The sequence below is a fragment of the Populus trichocarpa genome, chromosome 14, assembly GCF_000002775.5.
Source record: "Populus trichocarpa isolate Nisqually-1 chromosome 14, P.trichocarpa_v4.1, whole genome shotgun sequence".
NCBI classification, from domain to species: Eukaryota; Viridiplantae; Streptophyta; class Magnoliopsida; order Malpighiales; family Salicaceae; genus Populus; species Populus trichocarpa.
The window spans coordinates 4,728,209-4,741,422 of NC_037298.2; the positions used below are offsets into that span (position 1 = coordinate 4,728,209).

General features: G+C 34.3%; 2 protein-coding genes and 1 pseudogene across 3 annotated transcripts; all 3 read left to right on the plus strand.

Annotated features, from left to right (window-relative positions):
• The first annotated feature begins 947 nt into the window (after positions 1 to 947).
• On the plus strand, positions 948 to 7,079 carry LOC7464883 (agamous-like MADS-box protein MADS3). Of its 2 annotated transcripts, none has more exons than XM_024584995.2 (8): positions 948 to 1,308; positions 4,292 to 4,367; positions 5,113 to 5,174; positions 5,313 to 5,412; positions 5,761 to 5,802; positions 6,153 to 6,194; positions 6,310 to 6,449; positions 6,752 to 7,079. In XM_024584995.2, the coding sequence occupies exons 1-8, from the start codon at positions 1,127 to 1,129 to the stop codon at positions 6,843 to 6,845; spliced, it is 738 nt and encodes a 245-aa protein (XP_024440763.1). In that variant the 5' UTR covers positions 948 to 1,126; the 3' UTR covers positions 6,846 to 7,079. The 2 variants fall into 2 exon arrangements, with proteins under 2 accessions (XP_024440763.1, XP_024440764.1); XM_024584996.2 differs by having other exon boundaries at positions 5,764 to 5,802.
• A 1,380-nt stretch (positions 7,080 to 8,459) lies between these two features.
• LOC112324120 (probable fructokinase-7) lies at positions 8,460 to 9,952 on the plus strand (annotated as a pseudogene).
• On the plus strand, positions 9,928 to 11,966 carry LOC112324089 (probable fructokinase-7). Its single transcript, XM_024585018.2, has 2 exons — positions 9,928 to 10,415; positions 11,011 to 11,966. Exons 1-2 carry the CDS (start codon positions 10,288 to 10,290, stop codon positions 11,318 to 11,320), a joined length of 438 nt encoding a protein of 145 aa, XP_024440786.1. The 5' UTR covers positions 9,928 to 10,287; the 3' UTR covers positions 11,321 to 11,966.
• The last annotated feature ends 1,248 nt before the right edge of the window (positions 11,967 to 13,214 follow it).

Genomic DNA, 13,214 nt, shown 5'->3' on the forward strand with positions numbered 1-13,214 from the left:
TTTTTTTTATTTTTAGCTATTGTCATTTTTTGTCTTAGAATTTTAATTTTCTCTACCTTGTACATTAAGATAGGTTTCGGGTTATCAAATTATTATTTCAGAAATAAACTAAGATTTAGGATTCTTTGTTTAACCTATTTGGATCAATTCTCTTTCTCTTTCTGTGCTTGCTGCTAGCCTTGTCGTGCCTCCCCTACATCACGAATTAAGTTGATAAATTGTGATATTGTTTTCAAGAGTCAAGGTGTGGTGCATGATCCCTTTCAGTTCCTGCATTTGCATTGCCCTCCTTTAGGTGTTATAAATTCTCAAGTTTGGCATTCCTGCTGCCTAGTTGCTGCTTTGATTATTTCCATCTTTTATGTTTCTGCTACCTAGTCTCTCTATATATGGCCTTGTATCTCCCTTTATAATTTTCACAATTAATTAAATTCTTGATCCCATTAATTCGTCAAAACAGGAAAAAATAATTAATAATAATAATAATCACCAGCATTCAAATAAGCCGTGTCAAACTGGAATTAGTACACTGAAAACTGAAACTGAAGCATTTTGTGGTGCAATTAACTGCTATTTTTTCTTGTTTAGAAAAATACTGAAATAATGTAGCAAATATTCTTAGAAAACAAAGTTAAGCACCCACTTTGTACTATTATTCTTGCCTTTTCTCTCATGGATCAAAATTTTCAGAATTTTCAATCAATCCGATTTCCATTCTAAGCATCCATACTATATAGTATGGTTCCGAGCGTGATCTCACGCTACCGTGAAGAAAGTACGAGGAAGTAACTTTGTTACCAAGAAACTGATCTTCACTGAGAGAGAGATATGGGGAACGGACAGGCAACTTGCTAAAATTACAGTGGAAAAAAGAATAAGAAATAAAAAAAGGTAAAGAATTCAGTGTTTTATTGTAAAAGAAGATCCAGTTTTCTCTATTTATACATCACCTTAACTTCCACTTCTCACAGACACTGCAAACACACAGATATCATCAGTACTACCTCTCCTGTATTTGTTTCAGCCCCATTTTTTTCTAACCTCACAACACCCCATCTCCTATCAGACACAGATAGCCTTATATACCTAAAAATCATATAGCTATAACCAAGAGAGAACAAGAAGAATGGGAAGAGGAAGAGTGGAGTTGAAGAGGATAGAGAACAAGATCAACCGACAAGTTACCTTCTCTAAAAGAAGGAATGGCTTGCTTAAGAAAGCTTATGAGCTTTCAGTGCTTTGTGATGCTGAGGTTGCCCTTATCATCTTCTCCAGTCGTGGCAAGCTCTATGAATTTGGTAGTGCTAGGTATATTTTTCTCCCCCTCTATTTGCTCTATAAAGGTTCTTTCTAAGCTTAATTATTCGCTTCTTCTTCTTTTTTCTTATCACTTGCAGCTCTAAATTGCTATCGTTTTTTTAATATAATAAGTTCCGTGTTTTCTTGCTAAATATACATACACATGTACCTTTGCTTTTTTCTTTTTTATTACAGATTTCTTGCTTTCTTTCTCCTGTTTTCTTGATGATGCTACCGTTTTTATTTTTCTTGCAATATTGACGCTACCCTGTTGTGAGACTCCAGTTCCACTGATCTGTACTTGCTTTCTTTGGGATGCCTTTCTCCAACGCCTGTCTGACATCTCTTTATTCTCAGGTTAACTCATGATTTCTAGAGGGCTTTTGGGTTCATATATGTAAGAATCCATTGCAAATCTCGATGGGTTTCGGAGTTTCTTTTCCACTAAAACGAGGACACGTTTCATAGTCCATCACAAAACCCTTAGTTCTCTTTCTGATCTGGTGTCCGTGTCTGGGTTCTAAGTTTATTTAATGTAAAAGTGAAAAGTAAAATTTCTTCTTGGACCTCTGTGCAAGATCTAGGGCTTTCTTTTGCGTTTCCTTTTCGGTTTTGTCTTCATCGATCTCTTTTCATCCTTTGATCTGCTGGTTTTATCTATGCTTCTTCTCTCTCTCTTTCTCTGCTCTACAACAAATTGATTAGGGCAGTGCAGCTTAAGTGGCAAATCAATTTTTTGCCACCCATGCCCATCATCAAAGTTTATATTGGGCTTGATATCTTTGGATCTTAAGGTCTTTTGGGTGCTTCCCTCTAGGTGGTTGATGAAGCAGGCCAAAGTTTTGATCTTTAGGTATTTTTTTTTTGGTTCATCGTCTGTCTCTTTCTTGCTAAGCAGTTTCTCTGGAGTTGAGCACCAGGTCTCATAAGGTCAAGAAAGTCTTGTTTTTTACATTTTTTAAGTTTCAATCTTCTATTGATATTATTTGTTTGTGTAAAATATGAAATTAGGTAAACTTCTGGTAACTCGTTATTTATTCAGTGTAGCTTAAAGTAGCAAGTGATGTCAGGGTTTTGCATATCATGTGAAGTTAGCATGAATTTGTGCTACTCCAAAACCCAAGATGTGGTTTTTCCTTTTGATTTCCATGGGATCCTTTGAGCTTTGAATTGTGAACGGGATTTCAAATCTGTCTAATGAACTGTATTCTGTATTACATGACCTCTCTCTCTCTCCTCTCTCTCTCTCTCTCTCTAATGCACTGATCTTGCCATCAACACCAATTTCATAGAACTCCCTGGTAGTATTGATTTTTTGGTCAAAAGATCTTTCTCCTTCCCGATCCCTCTACGTGTATGTTGACTGGCCATTACTCGGTGTTTTTTTTAGCCCTGTGGAGTAATCAAGAATAGATTAATTAATAAAGTAGAATATACATATATAATTTGTTATATATCTAGATTTATAAATGCTGAGAAATATAGCCATCATCTTGAACCTTTTTTTTTTCCTTCTCATAGTGAAAGGGGTACGTAGATCAATATTTAACTATCATTTTTTTTTGGTTTTTTTTAACCTTGAGAGATATGAAAATAATTAATAATAGAAAATTTATTAAATTAACTAGTTGTGATATAATAACGAGTCGTAGTATGATTAATTATAATCTATCTCCCCCCCTTCAGCTGATTGTAGGTGAAAGTCAAGCTGTAAATATTAATCTAAAAGATAAAGTAAAAAAAGAAAATTGTTATTGAAAAAATAGTGGCAAAAATTCCTTTTTAGCCCGCATTAAATAATACATTGCATCTTGATGCGAAAAAAACTATTTATATGGCAAAAGAAAGTATGTTGTGTTGTTAACAAGAAAGTTTCTAAAAGAAGAAAAGTTTCCTGAAGAAGGATTATATGCAAATATAAGAAAAATTTTTAGGAATAAGTAATTTTCAAATCACTATTTATCCCTTTTGTCAATGACAAAAGGTCAACAAATTGAATTGGTATACTATTTATGCATGTGGGTTAGGAGATTAGTGTTCATGCAATGCAATTTTTCAAACAGAAGTAACACTATCTCTATCTAGACAGTCAAAAAAGCATGTATGGGTCCTGCTAGCTGCAGGTTTGAATGCATCTAGCCTTTTCCTTTGAGTGTGCCAATCGTGTTTTAATTATTTCTTGAGTACTCTAGCTACTCTTGCCTGTTAATAGTAATGCTTGTGGACGAAGTACTTTTGATTTTGTAAGAACTTACTCCTGTACTGTAGTTTTAGTTTTCATGTTGAGCAGATTACACAATTAACAGGCTCTCCTTTAGTTACGTGTGATGGAGAGTAAGGATTTTTATTATGATAAAACAATAGCAGAAGAAACGAGTAAAGATTTTCACTGTATGATGAAAAGATAGCAGAAAGAAAATATTAATCAGTTCCCTCATGACCTTAACCCTAATGGTTAGTACAAGCAATTGGTATTTTAAGTGTGTTTAAAGAACCCTAGGGGCCCTAATTCATACCCTACTCTCAAATGGCATAAATATGACTAGAGATTTCAATTACCAGCATTGTTCAAGCAAAATTCTCCCATTTATGTAAGATGGATGGTACATGCATTTCTATCTGGTTTCATCCATTCAAGATTATCCTTCTTCAGAGACGTTCCATGCATTGATGCTTCCTCTACTGCTAGTCCCAAGTGGACTGGTCACGCATTTTCATATTGCATGCCTTCTTTTATTGCTAATGCCGAGCAGCTTAATTCTCTTTGCACACAAGGCTGGCATCTTAATTGATGTTTAAGCTACTGTTGCCATTTTGTCGGCATATTCAAGTATATTCATTTTTATGGTCATGTGACTCTTACCTGCATATCCATAGCATATTTTTTCTATCTTTTCCTCCTAGTTTTTGTGGCATGACAGGTTATTTGGCCTTTTATTCGCACTCATCAAATACATTTTTATATATGCTTACCATCAAATTTTTTCTTCAGTGTTACCAAAACCCTTGAGCGTTATCAACGCTGCTGCTACACTCCACAAGAGAACAGCATTGAACGTGAGACACAGGTTTGTATTCGTCCTGAATTTCTTTCGCTAGCCTCTTATATATTTCATTTTAGTTAACAGGTCATACACATGTTGCCTTGCATGTTTTCTAGTTCTTGAGAAAATGAAACTTTGCCTTTTATTTTTCTACTGCTCCTTCAATTATTTGATCACTCTTTGTGTATGGACTATAATCACAAACTATTCAATTTTGGAAAACTGATCTTGAGTTATATTAGGAATTGTAGAACAATAATTTAGCTATAAAATCTTCTGATGCATATATGAAACTGTTGTATAGCTCAGTTGGCAAGTTATGATGACCACCCCTATAAGAGACAGGCTGGAGTCTCCTTGTAAACCAAAAGGAAAAAAAAAAACAAAATCATCATTGCAAGCATTACCGCACAAATTTCTGACAATTGATCACACTAATTAACATGCAGTTTCTCACCCCGAGTGGATTCTGTTTGCTTTTAGCATTGGAATTTTATTTGCAAAAGTAGGGTAGCAAACAGCTAAATTTGATTTCGGAGATGGTTTAAATTCGCGATCTCTGTGACATTACAGTTAAGACTTAGTCCTCGCTAGTTTCCTTTGTGGTTGCCAAGAGGTCGGCTCAAATTAGAGAATATTCCAAGATATTTCCCCTAGCACCTATTATGGGTTAGGAACTGATTGTTTTGCTGCAAATATATGTGGAATAAAATCATATGCTACAAACTCAACGTGACATGTTCTATCTTGCCCTTGATTAACAATGCAGAGCTGGTACCTAGAGGCGACAAAGTTAAAGGCAAAGTATGAATCCCTTCAACGCACTCAAAGGTTGTAAATTAAACTTTTGAATCTCTAAGACCATGTCTCATTTTAATTGAATTTTGAATTGCCAATGAAGTTGATGATAGGCCTAGTAAGAAGATAGATAATACCATACTAATGTATAGCACTCTAATGTTATGCAAGGCATTTGCTTGGGGAGGATCTTGGGCCCCTGAATGTGAAAGAGCTACAAAATCTTGAGAAACAGCTTGAAGGAGCTCTTGCACTTGCTAGGCAGAGAAAGGTACGTACGATTTCTATTAATTATCATCTTCTTCACTCGCTTCTTGTTGGTACTCCATCAAAGTTAGTGCATAACACCTTAACGTTCGTAACAATGGAGATAGCAGATGTTTAATTTTAAGAATTTTTATCGCTTGGTATCTTATACATGCATAGAGGTAAAAGGATATGTCCAATCCTAGGCATGAAAAAGACAGCCTTATATTTCCGCAGTCAATATGGACATGTATGCATACATGATAAAATGCAGGAAACCAGCTTCTGTTTTCTTCTGTCTAAAGTCAAGGACTATGTCAATTAGCTCAAAAGATGAACACAATTTATTTTATCCTTTTGTTTTTTATTACAGCAGCAGGTTTTGACAGAGCAAATGGAAGACCTGCGCAAAAAGGTAAGCAAAGCCACTATGCTGAGAATAATTGTTTTAACAAGTCAGAATCTTCTCTGTGTATTGTTGAGCTAAGATATAGCAGTTTTGAACTCAGAAGGTTTAGTTGCTTCCCTTTCGAATCTTACATGCACATAAAACTTGGATCTGTCTGTACCGGCCGAATGTGATCAAACATTAGGAAATGGACAGGACTCTAGTATACAACATTGAATTTGTATACATCAATTGCTTTAAAACGGCTGTAGTTCTTCGAATATTTCACAATCCTTGTTGCTTTCACTATTGACAACCTGCCCCTAACCTCAAAATTTAATTCATTCTTCTAATCACTTTCTGATCTGCTTTCTCAGGAACGTCACCTTGGAGACTTGAACAGGCATCTCAAACTTAAGGTTCTGCTTCAACAATTATCAACACTCGTGCAAAAAATATGATAATTAAATTCATATCAGATCATGTTACCAGCAATATTTCTAAGCTTTTCCCTTACAATGCCTTGCATTTCAGCTAGAAGCAGAAGGACAAAATCTTAAAGCCATTCAAGACTATTGGAACTCTGGTGCAGCAGATGGAAGTAGCAACTTCCACTTGCATCGTGCTCAATCCAGCCAGATGGACTGTGATCCAGGGCCTGTCTTACAAATTGGGTATTCCTAATTTCTAGCATGCACAATAATTTTGGCGTTGGCATGTGGATGAGTGTTGTCTGTGTTTGCAACTTCAAGTAAACATTTCTTCTAATTGTTGCCAAAAATATTAGAAAGAAGAGGCCAGGGTGAATATATATTGCTTAGAAGACAATCAAATCAATAGCGGGTGGGAGCACTTCATAAAGCTTGATGAAAAAGAATCTAGGATCCAGTACTCATTCATCCACTGGTCTTATTGTTAGAAGCAAGGTATAGAAGGACGTCTTCTAAAAAGATTTTGGTTTTTGCTGTTAAAACAGGTATCATCACTATGTTCCAGCTGAAGGATCCTCTGTGTCTGCTTCAAAAAGCATGCCTGACGAGACTAACTTCTTCCAGGGATGGATCCTTTGAAGTTTGAACACTTCTTCAAATCAAGGCATTCAGTAACATGCCCAGCCCTACATATTTGGAATGCCTGAATGGTTTTTTTATTGGATTTTCTTGTGTTTCAACTGCATGTTTATATAAATAGGCTGTTATGTAACTAAGACATGAAACTTCTTCTAAACAGCATACTTTAGAAGACACACTATGTCATTGTAATAATTTAAGTCTGAACTAAAGTAATGTATTCCTTTCTGTCTAGAGCTTCTCGATCTGTAGCCAGAAATTCCATTTCCAATCCGTGAATTTAAAATGAATTTTTTTTTTGCTGCAGAGCTTGTTTTAAGGCCCCCAAGTCCCTTGCAAATAATGGCAACTCTTGCAATTTAATTGCATTTACAACAGTTCATCCTGGATGATTAGATTCATTTATGAAAGGATATATATAAATATACACTATGATTAGCTTCAATTTGATGAGAAACATGGAGCCAATTTAACTATGCCCAGAGATAAATAGTCTCAAAAAACTAGCACATATGCCGAATTTCAGACTATCAAGAGCAAGAATATCCCACGAAAGAATTGATCAAATGTCCTTTAATTTGTTTCTATCTGTTTTGTCAAATGTCCAAATCATAATTAAAAAAAAAAGAGGAAATATTGTAAAAATAAATAAATGTATAATGAGTTTGAATAACGTGTGAATTGTGAAAGGACCCATTAGCCCAGACCCGATGGGCCTTTGAAAGAATCTAAACAAAAAAAATCCTTGATATCCACTTTTATAGTAAATCTGAATCCAATGGAGTACCTGTTTCGCATGATTCCTGCTCTAAAATTTTGAAAAATGCATGATCACAGGACGCCCCAGAAGCCTCTTGCTTTTCCAGGGCCCAATACCTATGTCACAGCAAAATATATATACAAACCAAGGCTATATATATATATATATATATATATCCTGTGGAGAGCAATATGGAGAAGACCCTGATACGTAGAGGTTTCAAGAACCCACGAAATAAAAATAAAAATAAAAACCAAGTGAAAAATGAATACGTAAATATATGTAAACAAATTTTAAAAGAATCATTTCAAAATTTAAATTTTAAAAACGAATATATAATAATTTAAATTTTTAGGTGAGATTCTAGTATATAATTTATATTATTCTCTAATACATCTCTTAAGTAAAAAAAATTTGGGCTTGAAACTTGTATAAGTTAATATTATCTTGTATTTAATTTTTATCAAATAAATAGTGATGGTGAAATTCGAATTCATGATTATTTGGTCATTAAAACTATGATAACATGTAAAAAAACTAATTTAATTTAATAATTTAAATGAAATTTCAGAATATAATTTATATTATTTTTAATAATAAATCATTAGAAAATTTTATCATCCACAGTGTATTATTTAGTAACAAGTGGTAAAATGTAGATTACAAAAGTGTGCGCGCGGGCGCGCGTGAAGGCATGTATGATCAGTTTGTATAAAATTAGCCTGTACTATGGTTAATTTATTTATTTAAAATCAAAACCGAAAAAGAAGAAGAAGATGATAGACTGGATAGATATTTTTGTTTCCAAATTTTCCTGTGAAAATGAGGAAATAAGTGGAGTGCAGTCAGTGAGAATGTCCGTCGTTCAGTTCGGACTTCGAGTGCATATAATGGGTGGAGTTGTGAACAAGGAAGAGCTGAAAATGTCAAGTTGCTGCTTTCCTGTGAAGATTGAGCGCTCTTTCAAGAATTATTCCTCCAAAAGGTTAGGTAAAAGTCCTACTAAAGTTATACCATGTCCTTTTCTTGGTTTTTACTGCTTTCCCATTTTTATTCTTGATCTGAAATTCTGTGCATTTTAAAGTGTTTATGAGATTTTTCTAGGAAGGTATGTGGAGTGAGTTTGTTCCCATGTTACTATTTTGGGTTCGGATAGAAAAGGCTAGCTGGATGATACTCTAACCCTTTTCTTGAGTTTTGCTCATTTCTTGAAGAGATCCTGTTTGTGTTTCCAATAGGTTTTATTCACTCTATATGGTTTAGTACTTTTCATTCATTTCATTTTTAATGAGGTTGAAGCATTTTGAGTTCAGGAATATTGCTATTGGCTAATTTTTTTCTCTTGATTTTTATTCCACACACTTGGATTATTGGTCTAAGTGTTAAATGTTACATATCTTGAAGATAATTATTGTTTTCAGTCACTTTTGGTTCCAAATTCTATCGGGATTCTGGTGTGTGTTGATTTTTATTCCTATTCATTTGATTCCCGGGCTAAACATTGTACTTTGGCCACTGAGTATGCTTCCTTATTGGAGTATCAAACGTTATGGCCTTTGCAATATTGGATCAATAATAAAGATGTACAATTATTTGGATACTGTTATTTGTTAATCTGTAGAAATATTCATCTGCAGGTTCTTCCAAAGCACTTTTATCAAGCTCAAGGAATCAGTGCAGGAGAAGAGTCCACTTGTTGTCTGGTATGGCAAAATGTTGATCGACTTTCTGCAACTGTTAGTGAAGTTTCACTTGTAGATGCTCCTGGTTTTAAAAAAGCCCCCTCCAGCTAATGTTGCTTTTGGAATAGCACGATCAGGAGGGAAACCAGCTTTTATTGGCAAGGTGCAAATTTTGTTATCCCGGCTGAACCCTCTGCTGATTTTATGTCAAATGTTGTTGGGACTGTAAATTTTGCAAACATTCTTCCATTTTCTGAACCAAGTTTTGCTGGTCTGTTGAGACCAAAGGTGGAGCTGGTTAGGGACTATTATTTATGTCAAAGCTCATGGAAATGCAGGGGCACTAGGTGCTCAGTTTTCTTCGTTTTATTTTCCTTGGCCTTTGACTCCTTTCCATTTTCAATATATATATTTAAGCACTGACTTGTCATCCATCTGCTCCTCAGGTTGGTGATGATGAGTTTGGGTACATGCCAGCTGATATTGAAGCAAAATAGTGTTGACAACTCTGGCATGCGTTTTGATTCAAATGGAAGGACTGCACTGGCATTCGTGACGCTGAGAGCTGATGGTGAGCGCGAATTCATGTTTTTCCGCAACCCTAGTGCTGATTTCTTCAATAAGCAGAACTTGATGAAAACTTGATAAAAAAGGTAGATCGTTAACTTTCATCCATAAAATATATTGGAGAACGGAATTTCCAGTAGATCGTTAACTTTCATCCATAAAATATATTGGAGAACGGAATTTCCAGGATTATTTATCCAGCTAATGTTCTGGAATTTCAGATAATTTCTTGTTGCTAATCTTTCTTATTGATTTTGGCATGTTGCTTAAACCTAGGGGTCACTGTTTGTCACTTCAGTTTCACGCAAATCTTGCTGCTATAGGCTTTTAGCCTGTAGATGATATACCATTTGTTTTTTCTTAAATTGTGATTTTCCACGATGGATCTATTAGTTTGATTGAGGAACCTTGTAAGTCTGCTCATCTTGCTGCCATGGACATTGCTAAGAAGGCTGGTTGCCTCCTCTCTTGTGACCCAAATTTGAGATTGCCACAATGGCCATCTGAAGAAGCTGCTCGGAAAGACATCACGAGCCATGGAATGAAGCTGACATTATTAAGGTGAATGTTTGAAAATTTCGAGACTTCGATGTGAAATATTGATGCAGTATAACATGTAGAAACTGAAGTTTAAAAGCATTCACATGGAAATCTATCATAATCTATCATAACTATACAAAGATCTATTTCAATAAATTATATAGATTATTTAGTAAATATTTTTATAAATCAATAAAATAAGTCTAAATTCAAGAAAATATTTAATCGTATCAGATCAGTAGCTAAAAATAATAATGATAAAAAATTTTACATTTAGATATGTTTAAAATTTTATTATTTAGTAAATGTTTTTTAGGATTTATTGTTTTAATTTCCTTTATACTTCAGGTTTCTTATTTGATTTATAGTATAGGTAGTGTTTTCTAGTTTATTTAAAATTCTTGTAAATCTTTAAGAAGACAAAGGTCATAACCTTATTTTCAGAGAAATAAATTATCTATTTAGGGTTCACATATGGATTTTGAAGTGAAATATGGTTTTTTCTTATAACGCAAGTGAATAATATAGAGGAACCAGGGTAACTTGCATTTCCAGGTAAATGAGGAGGAAATTGAATGCTTGACTGAGGGCGTTTATCATCTTTTATCTGCTTCAGGAGACCGTTTAAATTAAGAGTTGGCTCTTGTGCGACATATTACATATTTACATCATTCCAGGCAGAAAGACATTCAACTCCTTTTCGAGCTGCAAGAAATAATCAACTGACTTCTTTGCGCAACGTCAAGCAGGAATTCAAGGGCAAAGTTTCTGGTGTTAAAGTTGATGCTGTTGATACAACTGGTACTGGTGATGCCTTACTGAATATCTTGGCCTCAGACATAGATCTGTTTAAGGCTATGGATTTCATTTTAAGCAGTAGGATTTATGTCCACACAGTGGGACTCAAACGCGATGTATATATATGATCCACGACGTTCTTCATTATCTGAAGGTAGAGTTGAACTGGAAACATGCTGTTATGTTGAGTTATAGATCGTGGAGGTAGAGTTGAACTTGGAAACATGGAGCTCAGGCAGTAACTTCAAGCTGACTGCTTCAAATCAATATCTTTCAAGATGCAGGTGCTTTTCCTGCTTCTTCTGATAATTACCCTTGCAAGGTAGGACTTTTTAGCCTAGAATGTGGTCTAGAAAATAGCTGGAAATCTTTTACGAGGTTGGATTTTTTTAATATGTTTAATTGGGGAATTACACTCTTTTCTCGAATCCAGTCCAAACATCTCAAATGCATAAGGCCCTAGTTCTTCGCTTGGTCATTAACAACTACAACAGTTGTTTATCTGTTGTTGTCCAAACTTCAGACAGAAAACTGATTCAGGCAGAGTAATAATGACTGATTTGCATCCTTGTCGGAACCCCCAAACCCCAGCTAACGGAAGCCAGATATTTTGTGTCCCCTATTTAACGGTCAAAAAATCTCAGAAGCAGGATACAACTTACATGTAAGCTCTCCAGGAGCACTCAAATCCTTCCTACTATTATTATTAAGAAAGACTGCGTGTATTGTTTACCTTCTCATATTTTAATGTAGATTTATTGTTTAAAATTTTAATTCCTTTTATTTTTTATTTTCAATTTTTTTTACATAATTGTTTTTTTTTTCACAATTAAAGAATAATTAAATCAAATTTATTGATTAAAGATAAAATTAAAAAATAGATGATGAAAGTTAAAAAAACATCACAAAGAAGTGATGCTTTCAAAGTTATCATCACAAAATTTTTCTTTAATCCTTAAATTTTACAAATTATACTTATTCGATCCCACAATAGTTTTTCAATTCAATTTTGGTACAAAAAATTATTTTTCTTATTTTTTAGTAGAGATGATCATTTTCGGTTCGGTTCGGTTTTTATAAAAAAAAAACAACCAAACTGAAATTAAAAAAAAAACCGAAACCGGTTCAAACCGACCGGTTTTGATTCGATTCGGTTTTTTAGGATAAAAACCGGTTCAAACCGGTTTGGCTCGGTTTTCTTGGTTTTGGCTCGGTTTTTTCGGTTTGGGTTCGGTTCGGTTTTTTGCTTATAAAACCGAACCGAACCGACCGGTTTTTTTAAAATTTTAATCGGTTTAATCGGTTTTTTTTCGGTTATTTTTTTTTCGGTTTTCTCGGTTTAATCGGTTTTTTGATTTTTTTGCTCACCCCTATTTTTTAGTTCCTAGTTTGAGAGAGAAGAGAGAGAACACCGAATTCCAGTGATAGAGAGAAAAAATTAAAATTGACACTTATTCCGACCACCAAAATGGTCGATTTTAGTGTCAAAAGGTTTCATTTAGTGAAGGGAGTTTAAGTTGGGTGTTTTTTCATCTTGAAAATTGCCTTAAAAAACATATATAAGATCAAGAATAGTTTCAATATGTTTAGGCTTTTTTTTAGGTGTTTTGGGTTAAAAATGAGTTTTTGGGTAAAAAACAGAAACATCATTTTTTCGGCCACCAGGCCCATCATAGTGGTCGAAATCTAGGAAATACTAGGTGACGCGTCATCCTCCTCAGTAGATAACGCATCTTCAGGAATTTGTTTTTCAAAAAATATTGAGACGGACGACATATCATTCTCCCCAATTGAATTTTTTTAAAAAATAGGGCCCTTGTGCGAGCCCTTTCTAAATGGGTCAGGGGCTGGCTTGGCTTGCAGCGCCTGGCATCTTTTTTCTATTTTTCCTTTTTTTAAAAAAAGAAGCATGTTTTTTTTATGTGTTTTTATTTTAATAATTTTTTAATATATATTTAAATTAATACATCTTCTCTTTGATTTTTTATTTAGTATTTTTTAAATAGTTTTGTTTTTTAATTA